A 10,756-nucleotide genomic window follows, 5' to 3' on the forward strand; every position below is an offset into this window, starting at 1 on the left:
TCGTCATTGCAACTGTCGTAGATGTTTCTGTTTATGTTGCTTCTGGTCTGTACTCATCATTTTCTCCATTCTTGTTCTTGCTGCTATTGCTGGTGCTATTTTTTACGTCCTTTACCACCCTCAACTTCCTTCGTTCGCCATTTCTTCTCTCAAAATCTCACAATTTAACCTCACTACAACTTCTGACGACACTACAAAACTCACCACTAAATTCAACATCACTCTCTCTACGAAAAATAAAAACAAGAAACTTATTTACACTTATGATCCAATTGTTCTAACAGCAGAATCAACAAACCAAATTGTTCTAGGAAATGGTATTTTTCCAGGATTTATTAGTATACCAAATAATGTTACTAATATACATTCAACATTGTCAATGGTGTCACAAGATCTTGATGTGGATTCAGTTTCAACTTTGAAGTCAGAGCTGAAGAGAAAAAATGGATTGCCAGTGAAGATATTGTTGGATACAAAAATGGTTGTGCAAATGGACAAATTGAAAAGTAAAAAAGTGGGAATTAGAGTAACGTGTGATAATATACATGGACTAATTCCTAAAGGGAAAATTCCAACCGTGGCTTCAATTACTAATGCTAAATGTAAGTTTGATTTGAGAATTAAGATCTTGAGATGGACTTTCTAGTTAAAATTTCTTTTTATTTTTTGGTTTCAACTCAATTTGGTCTGGGAATTTACTATTGCTTCTTTGGTTTTTTTGGGTCAAGTGTAATCATTTTTTTTTCTTCAAATTGTTTTCTGGGATTGTTTGTAAACTCCTAGCAGAACAAGCATAATAGAGAATTTTGAGTATTTTTTATTTGGGATCCGGTCTGATTTTCTGTTTATACTTTTTAACCGGTATACATGAATTACACATTGATTATACACAGTTGTATACATATTATATATGATTACATCTAATATATATCCGCTGTCTATTTTTAATTTAATCGTTTGAATAGACGGTTATTTGGGTTAATTCTACTTTTTTTTAATCATGAATTGTAAAGAAGCAGAGGGTATGGAAATATAATAGTATTTCTGTTTTGTTTCCTTATACTTTTTTGTGTCATTATAATTCTGTTATTGCAAACATACTTAAATTTCTTGGAGATTCTAATTATAAGTTACAACTTAATTTGCTATTTGCCTGGCATTTTATTGATTCTTTTCATTTTTCCCAATAAAAATTCCTCATGATCTCACAATTCAACCTTACTGCAATTCAGATGAAAAATTACCTCTTCGGGATAACGTTAAATTCGAATTTAATATTTGCTCATAAAAAGAGAATTATTTATTTATTAAACAGTTGATACAAAAGAAGACAACCAAGGACTTGGATTTCAAAAGTACCAATTGGGCCTTAGATAATGCTAGAGCAAAACCTCATTCGATAAGCTTACTGATGCGACCCACAAAGAATTAACCCAAAAAATTTGTGAAAATAGCACCGGTCTGTCAGTTTTCGGACTGATAATTAAAAAATAGTCAGCGTTTGTAAAGTCATTAGAAATTAGCCACTATTTTGATGAAACACAGAAAGTTTCAGCATAATATACTGGAGATTGATGCACATGTGTATGAACTTCCAGCATTATGCTGGAACTTCAGCAAACGGAAAGTTCCACCATAATATACTAGAGATTGGAGCACATGTATATAAACTTCCAGTATATTATTCTGGAACTCCATTATATTATACTGGAACTCTAGTATAATATGATGTAACTCCGGTATATTATGTTGGAAGTTCACATGTACAAAATTCGAACTCCAATATATTATGCTGGAGTATTTTTCGGATTTGGACAGTGTTTTCGTTCAGATTTATCTTTATATGAAAAATGGTTAAATTTCGATTACATTTTGAAACTGTGGCTATTTTTCAATTACCACTTGTAAATCTGACTATTTTTGAATTACCCAAAAAGTTTCTCACTTAATCTTTTAAACTAAAAATAGCCGCGAATATATACTATATGTATAATTTATGTATAATATATGTATAATTGTGTATAATCAATATATAATCTATATATACCAACTAAAAAAAGTAAACATTATATCTGACTGGCTATTTATTGTAACAATCCCTTTTCCTACAATATGATCAAGCCCATAAATAGGACTTTTTTTGTATAGGGAAGGACATCATCCGTAATGGGAAGAAGAGTTTCCGCATCCACGTTAATTTTCCACTAACAATAGGGAATGTTTGGCTACTTTTAGTGGGCGTTTGGACATAAAAATTGTAAAATTTCGAAAAAACTTGAAAATAAATTTCAAGTGAAAATGGTATTTGAAAGTTAGAGTTGTATTTGAACATGAATACAATTTTGGGTTGTTTTTAAATTTTTGTGAGTGATTTGAAGTGAAAATTTTGAAAAACAGTCTTTTGGAATTTTTTAAATTTTCGAAAACTTTTGAAATTCATCTTCAATTGAAAATTGAAGATTACATGGCCAAACGTTGATTTCAAAAAAAATGGACAAACGGCCTCTTAGTCGAGTAAAATTCACAAATATTTGCTTTTCAGCCTCAGTAATTGAAAAATAGCTAAGTTTCAAATTTTAAAGTTAAAACTTCATGACAATATCCTAAAATTTTACACGTATAATTTGTGTTTGGACAAATTGTTCATGAGATGTTAAGCATGTCGTATGCCTCAATTATGTTATTACAAGGAAAATTTAGGCACTTGACCTTCGCCCAATATGTTCCAAAAATGTGTCCCGTCAATTATGTATAACACAAGTTTTATAGAGTCATTCAAAATATTTCCTCCTTTACTTTTTTAATGTAACATATCTATTAGACACTTTCTAATGCGAAAAAACTAATTAAAAATTATTGATGTATGTAACGTAATTACACCAATGTTTTTCAATTGGGATATTACATAAGATGCACCGTGTACTTGTGCGGAAAAATAAGTTTCACACTTAACTTTTATGGGCATTTGTTGCGGCCAAACGCACACGCAAGTATACGCGGTCGTCAAGTAATAAAGTGGCTAAAAGTCGGATGTCGAACCCACAAGAACTTGTGATTAACTATTAACTAAATTAGACTATCCTAATTATCTAAACAAGAATTAATCCCAAAAGTAGTGATGCTAAAGTAATTAAACTAAAAAAAAATAACTAATGAACTTTAAACAGAGGAAGAACAGATTTTTATATTATCAATATGATGAAAACGATCTAGGGTTATCGATTATCTAACAATCCTATTGTATTCTTCAATTGAATTGATTAACGAATTTATCTAGTTTATTGGTTAACAGGGTTAATATTTCTCATAAGAATCTGTCGAGTACTTACTCGCCTATTCAAACTAACCTAACGCCTATATGTATATGGAATTAGAAGTAACAAGAATGCATTTATAATTCCTGTAAATCAACCAAGCAAGGCAATTAGGTATATATCTATCCTAACCGCGTATCCGTTCCCCGATGCCCAGGTTCAATCCTATATGCAATTCGAGTTAAACTCTAGATTCGTAGATAGTATTTAATTGGTGATCAAGCAATCAAATAATTAAACGCAAGATTGAATAAATAAACTAATATGATAAATCAAGAAAGTAAAATCAATATCCGAATAACAATAGTCATGAAAGAACCACAACCCTAGAACGTGAAGTTTAGCTCCACATAGACATGGTAGCCAAACAACAAATCATACAAAGAGACATAAAAATTACTAAGTTTGGTCAAAGAAAAGATGAAACCCGACCTCCACCGCGGCTATGTGCTCTCCCTTGGTCAAAAGTCTGTCAAAAGTTCTAAAAATAACGTTTTTACATATATTTATACCAAGTAGGGTCGGGCCTAGACGAAAATACCTTTTCCTACGCGAACTGGGATAATAACTCTGTAAATATTGCACAGGCGCGCTGCATGGGGCAACGCGCCAAGCGGGGCAGTAATGGACTTTATCAGAGAGCGTGCAAAATCAACCAGCAGCAACAATGGGCAGTCGCGGCGCCCCACACGCCGCAGTTGTGAGTTTTTCTCAGAGTCTGCCTTTTTGCTTCGTTTTTTAAGTCCAAACGTGGTTCTCGACTCCCAAACGCGATCCCGGCTTAATCCCTTGGGCTTTTGCTCATACTTCAAAGCTCCAAATAACTCGAATTCGCTCCATAACATCTAAATAGCTCGAATTCGTTCCATAACATCTAAATAGCTCGAATTCGTTCCATAACATCTACATAGCTCGGAATCACTCCTACAAGGCATAAAACACGCAATTAGTGCAAAATACTAGTGATTAAAGCTCAAACTCAATTAAAGTACAGTAAATTAGAGTGTAATAAACGACTAAAATACGAGATTATAGTCTACCATCAACATTCTTTTTCCACCTTATACTTGTTCGAAGTGAATTTAATACCTCCCTGAGACATATACAACCAGTCGCATAGTGGAAAGTGTTGCACACTCTCCCTATGGCTTGGCCACATATTACCACACCACATTCAATTTGATTTTAACTTCTTTTTTAAAAAAAAAAAAATTACTCATTTTCCTTATTTTTTTATTTTGATAAATTTGCATCTCTTTCCTTATATTTGTTCTGAAAATCTCTTATCTCAGACTCTCGTCGTACCCTTCACCCCAATTAAATATTTTTTATTTAGATAAATAGTTTTCAGGTTAATTAAGATTTTTGGCATTGTAATACCAAGAGGAAATAAATTAAGAAGAGAGATATGAACATGCTTGGAGTTTGACCGGAGAAAATGGAAGCTCGCCGGCTTCGGAGGAATTTTTCCGGCCAACATTTGGTCGAATTTTATAGTTTAATTGAGTTTTTCCATGTTAAATCATTTTCATGGGTTTTCATTAATCAAATATGAAAATACAGCCGGTGATTTTTGCACTCTTTGATTAATTTTTCATCTTAATTTTCTTTAAGGAAGAGGAAGGGGGATTGACATCAATGGAGGTTTTGCTGATAGAAAAATAAAAGGAGGAGAGACAAGAAAAGTTGGGGAAAGAAAAGGAAAAAGATTAAGAAAAGAAAAGAGGGTCACGGCTAATTAAGTGTATTAAATACATAATGTCCATTAAATATTTGACACATGTACAATTTAATGAGTTTTAAACCTTTTTTTTGGCTCTTCACTCGCGTTTAAGAAGTATTCTTTTTCTCTTTGCCATGTCATCTTTCAGGGACGTATTAAATTCACTTCGGACAAGTATAAGGAGGTAATGAGACGCCCGTAAAAGTTAAGTGTGAAATTGATTTTTTCGCACAAGTACATGGTGCATCTTATATATTATCCCCTATTTCAATTAGTAGTTGTTGTTTTTAGTAATGAGTACACATTAGTACACAAAACATTGTATATTGCTTTAATTCTTATCAGTTAGCCAATGATGAATTGACCCAATGGGTTAATCTAACGGTAACATATACCTTAAAAGGCAAAAAAAAAAAAAAAAAAAAGGAACACGCATCTTTCACGAATAATTGAATGGTAATTTCCATTATGGTGTGCACAAAAATGCTAAGAAATTTCTTTTTCATTTATTAATAATCCACCAAATTTTAATCATAACACAAGTCATCACTTCACAGCTAAGATTAAGAACCAAAAAAACACCTAATGCCACTTTCTAATTTTTTACTCTTTCCTTTCCTTTTTGCTTTTTTCTTTCTATACCTTCCACATTTTTCTTTCCAATACTTCACCAAGAAGATTACTTTAAGATAATCTTGTTTTGCTTTGTAATTTATACCTTAGTCGAAACATCGACAACCCCTTAATTATACTTGTCACTATATTTTATGTAGACTGGAACTAAGGCATATATTAATTGAGTATCTGAACACATAATAAAATATTTCTATTATACACTTTCAACTCAAACTTTGAAAAATCTTTTGCAAGTGCTCTCAAGTGCCCATTACGTATTTACGTGAATGAATTAATTGCTTAAAATATGCCACATTCTTTAATTATGCACATAAAATATAAGTCTTTGTTATAACAAACAAAAATAAGGCATATCACTTAAAAGAACCCAATCAACTGAAAATAAAATGCTTGCTTCAATAAACAAAATACTCGCTCCATTAAAAGAAGAAAATCAAGAGCTATTTTTTTAAATTTTTCCAACAAATGTCTAATAAGAACACTTTATCATGTTCGATTGGAACAATCCTTAATTCAAGTGTCTAAGTGTCTAAATGAATATTTACTTGCATATTTTTGTGAGAAGGGCGAACCATAATTAAAAAGGGAAAAGAAGCGGAGACCAAAACACTTGGTGAGGAAATAATATTACCATTATTATACTATTAAGTTGAACCGTCTTTATTTAATGAAAATTCTCAAAAAAGAAAAAAAAAGAGAATTTATTAGCAAATTAAAGAAATATAAAAGGATGGAAAAATACAAATAATTAAAGACAACGGTAATGTCAACATCATCATAAGACGATAATAATATCCAATACAACCATGTTACAGCTTCATTCTCCTTCTTCTTCTATAAACTTTTTCCAAAGAAAACAAACCTCTCCAAAAAAGAAAAATGGTACCTCTGAATCCAAAAAACCATTTTTCTCTCTCTAAATTTCTCTCTTTCTCTCTCTTCATCTCCATCTTCTTCACCATATCTCATTCCGATGATTTTTCATCTCTTTTAACGTTCAAATCCAAAGTTGACACTTCAAACTTTCTCATTTCTTGGTCCAAAAATAATGATCCTTGTTCTTCATGGCTAGGCGTTACGTGTCATCCCATGACTCGTCGAGTCATTAAACTTGTACTTAATCACTTAAATCTTACAGGTTCTGTACACCCTTTAATTCATCTTACTCAAATTCGTCACCTAAGTTTACACAACAATTTTCTCACTTCATTTCCAAATTTCAATTCTTGGCCTAATCTCAAACATGTTTATTTGTCACACAACAACTTTTCTGGTGAATTCCCACCTGAGATTTATCGTTTAAAGCGTCTCCGACGACTTGATTTGTCGTATAATAAATTTTCCGGTGAGATTCCGGTGACTGAGTTGAATCAATTGCCACATTTGATGACTCTACAACTTGAGTTTAATTCGTTTAGTGGATCACTTGGTATGGATGAAACAAGACATGTTGCTTCGTTTAAGGACTTCAATGTTTCTGGCAACAACTTTAGTGGGAAAATTCCAAATTGGTTATCCAAATTTCCAGTAGCATCTTTTACAGGTAATTCATGAGTCCAACGTCTATCGAAAACAACCTCTCTTCTTAAAGGTGGGATAAGATCTGCGTACGCACTGTCCTCCCCAGACTGCACCTGGCGACTACGTACGCATTGTCCTCCCCAGGCTTCACCTGGCGATTACACTGGGTTTGTTGTTGTTATTGTTATTATTATTTTTACGGGTAATATTAGCAGATAGGCGAGTCAGGTCAAACTTGAACGGGTCAAAACCAGTCAAATCAATAAGAGTTATGAACTAACTTGTCTAAAGTTTGTTTCGGTCAAAATGAGTTGAGTTAAGATGGAAAAGAACGGCTTATTTGCACTATAAGCTCTTTTGGAGGCCACTATTTAAATTTTGTCCTCGTTGTTTCAGTGGGCTAGGGCTAACCTGTCTAAAGTTTGTTTCGATCAAAATGGGTTGAGTTAAAATAAAAAAATAAAAACGGATTATTTGCACTATATGGCTTGTTTGGAGGTCACTATTTAGATTTTGTCCTCGTTGTTTTAATGAGCTAGGACTAACCCGTCTAAAGTTTGTTTCGGTTAAAATGGTCTGAACTAAAATGAATAGAAAATGGATTATTTGCACTATATGGCTTTTTGGAGGCCACTATTTAAATTTTGTCCTCGTTGTTTCAGTGGGGTAGGACTAACCTGTCAGTTTGGTTCGGTCAAAATAGTTTGAGTTAAGATGAATAGAAAATGGATTATTTGCACTAAATGGCTTTGTTGGAGGCCACTATTTAAATTTTGTCCCCGTTATTTCAGTGAGCTAAGTTGAAACTTAGTCAATTGGACTAAAAGGGACAGAATTTGAAGAGTGGCTTCAAAAAAGGCCGTATGGTGCAAATAATCTTGAAGTAATTAACGGTCATAACTCAACTCGTCCAAGGTGATCCAATTTCCCCTCCTCCTCAATTTCGCTTTATGAAAAACAAAATGTGAAAGCTAATGTATTTTTCTTACAGGAAACATTCACCTCTGTGGATATCCGTTACGATCAATTTGCCCGAGTGAAACAGTGAATAGTAATCCAACTGTGATGAATACTGATCCCTCACAACTCAACTTTCCTAATCAAAAGAAGAAAAATCTAAGTGAAAACATGTTTCTTTTGATAGTCACAATTGATGCAGTGGGAGTTATGCTGACAGTTTTAGTAATAACATGGTGTTGTTATTACAGAAAAAAGAAGAATCAAGAAAAACAAATTTACAATAAGGTCAAAAAATATCATGATAGTAGTAATAGTTCAAGTTTGTACCATTCATTTGAATATGGCCATATTTTAAAGGACAAAAAAAGTGATCAATTTGCAATAATGGTCTGTTTTGAAGGGTGCAAAGGATTTAGTAAAGTTGAGGATTTATTGAAGGCTTCAGCTGAGATATTAGGAAAAGGGAGTGTTGGAACTAGTTATAAAGTGGCTATGGATTGTAAAGATGTTGTAGTAGTGAAAAGGGTGATTGAAAAGTTAAAGAAAATGAAGGATTTGGATGGATTTTTGAGATTGATTGGTGGTTTGAGACATCAAAATGTTGTGTCACTTAGAGCTTATTATTCTTCTAAAGAGGAGTTGCTTCTTGTCTATGATTTTCTACCCAATGGAAGTCTTCATAACCTCTTACATGGTAATTTCTTTCATCTTTTCTTTTTATTCCAAAGTTTAAATTATTGCAATTTCACATAATCAATGTAGATTTAGTTAAGAATATAAAAAAGGATAGTCCGATGCACGAAGTATTACGCGTTTACGCAAGATCGAGGGAAGGGTCATACCCCAAGGGGGTGTGATATAAGCAGCCTACCCTGATGCAAGCATCAATAGTTGATTCCACGACTTGAACCTGTGATTTATAGGTCACACGGAGATAACTTTATCATTTCTCCGGGGCTCTCCTTCAGTGGTTAAAGAATATAATATGAGGAAACAAAAGACACATAGGATACAAACTAGTTGGAGTTGAGAGTTAGTTATTTTTGTAGTTGTTACACTTATATTAGATCTAGTATTTACAAGAAGTGTTTTTATTTTGTTAGAAACTTGTATGAGTTAAAGTGTGAAATTTAGAGAAAACCTTAGTTCTAGAAATTCCCTATCTTGTCTTAACACATTGTAGTGTTTAATATTAGGATAAAATTACTAAATAAAATGGAATGGATATAAAGAATTCATATAATTAATCCTGATTATTATGGGATTGAGACGTAATTGATTAGTTGATTTAAAATTTAACTAATATATATTGTTAGTGCAAATAATAAGATTTAAGCTTTTATAACATGTTGTATGTCTTATTTTCCAGATAACTTGTCTACACTTACTATAGTTTGTTACATTTATTATAGTGTAAATATTTTATTTACGTTGTCCGTGCATAAAACTTAAACGTACAGGAAATCGTGGACCAGGAAGAACACCATTGGATTGGTCAACAAGATTAAAATATGCATTAGGAGCAGCAAAAGGACTTGCTTCTTTGCATAGTTACAACAAAACCAAGATTTACCATGGAAATTTCACATCATCAAACATACTAATTGATCATTTTGGCAATGCTTGTATTTCTGATATATGTCTCCATTTGCTCTTACAAATGCCAATTTCATCAAATAATGGATACAAAGCACCAGAATTATCAACTCAAAACAACATGAACACAAACCAAAATCCAAGAAAACTTTCTCAAAAATGTGATGTTTATAGCTTTGGAGTTGTTTTACTAGAGATTTTGACAGGTAAAATTGCAACAAGTGAAGGAGAAACAAGTTTGACAAAATGGGTACAAAGAGTTGTGAATAAAGAATGGACTTGGGATGTGTTTGATTTTGAACTTGCAAGGTATAAAGAAATGGAAGATGAAATGGTTGCACTTCTAAAAGTTGCTATGGCTTGTTTGGTTTCATCTCCAAAAGATAGGCCAAAGATGATTGTGGTGGAGAAAATGATTGAAGAAATTAGGAAAACGGAGAACAGATAGAGAGGTTGACTCATTATTCACCAAGTTTCAGACCTTGCGTTACTAACTCTCGGAGATTTCTCGGTTCTTTACTTCTAATTCTTCTCCTTATGTTGATGAGCTCTATTGATTTTCTTCTTGGCAGTCAATTAGCCATGATGATTTTTTGTTTTCAATTTTTTTTTCCTAAAAAATTGTTCTCATAATTGTTTTTTGTGTCATTTGGCACAATTACTATATTGTTCTTTAATTTTTTTTTTTCTTTTTTTTTTTGGTTTTCTTGCATGTATTGTCCATTTTTTACAATTCTATTAGTGAAAGAGAATGAAATAAAAAAAATTAATAGGGTCACATAATTGTTTTCTTCTGTCATTATTATTGGACTAAAAGGAAGTTATTCTCACTGTTTAAGAATCTCAAAGATCCAACTCAAAATGAGAGAAATGATATAAGAATGTACAACACTTGACAAAAACAGAATTGGTTATCCAACTAAATAAAAGGCGCCAAAATAAATGCTCAAAAACTTTTGATAGCAACACTATTGAGCTAGTATTATTGTTTCTATCGCTAAGGACT

The 10,756-nt window shown here is 32.4% G+C and overlaps 2 protein-coding genes across 3 annotated transcripts; both read left to right on the forward strand.

Moving 5' to 3' along the window:
* Positions 1-7: 7 nt before the first annotated feature.
* On the forward strand, positions 8-822 carry LOC142179101 (NDR1/HIN1-like protein 13; the record flags this gene model as incomplete). Its single annotated transcript, XM_075248925.1, has 1 exon — positions 8-822. A coding segment is annotated over one exon (639 nt), but the record flags the coding sequence as incomplete, so codon positions are not given.
* Positions 823-6,496: 5,674 nt separating this feature from the next.
* Positions 6,497-10,529, forward strand: LOC107796014 (putative leucine-rich repeat receptor-like protein kinase At1g68400). 2 transcript variants are annotated; one of them, XM_016618724.2, is made up of 3 exons: positions 6,497-7,216; positions 8,186-8,848; positions 9,615-10,529. In XM_016618724.2, exons 1-3 carry the CDS (start codon positions 6,553-6,555, stop codon positions 10,196-10,198), a joined length of 1,911 nt encoding a protein of 636 aa, XP_016474210.2. In that variant the 5' UTR covers positions 6,497-6,552; the 3' UTR covers positions 10,199-10,529. The 2 variants fall into 2 exon arrangements, with proteins under 2 accessions (XP_016474210.2, XP_016474211.2); XM_016618725.2 differs by having other exon boundaries at positions 8,555-8,848.
* Positions 10,530-10,756: the final 227 nt, after the last annotated feature.

The sequence above is a fragment of the Nicotiana tabacum genome, unplaced genomic scaffold (genome assembly GCF_000715075.1).
Source record: "Nicotiana tabacum cultivar K326 unplaced genomic scaffold, ASM71507v2 Un00353, whole genome shotgun sequence".
Taxonomy (NCBI): Eukaryota; Viridiplantae; Streptophyta; class Magnoliopsida; order Solanales; family Solanaceae; genus Nicotiana; species Nicotiana tabacum.

Bases quoted from the DNA above. Each gene is read 5' to 3' on its own strand.
- LOC107796014 (XM_016618724.2), top strand. From the start codon at position 6,553: ATGGTACCTCTGAATCCAAAAAACCATTTTTCTCTCTCTAAATTTCTC. The intron at 7,217-8,185 runs GTAATTCATGAG...TTTTTCTTACAG, and splicing joins TCCAGTAGCATCTTTTACAG to GAAACATTCACCTCTGTGGA. The intron at 8,849-9,614 runs GTAATTTCTTTC...TTAAACGTACAG, and splicing joins TCTTCATAACCTCTTACATG to GAAATCGTGGACCAGGAAGA.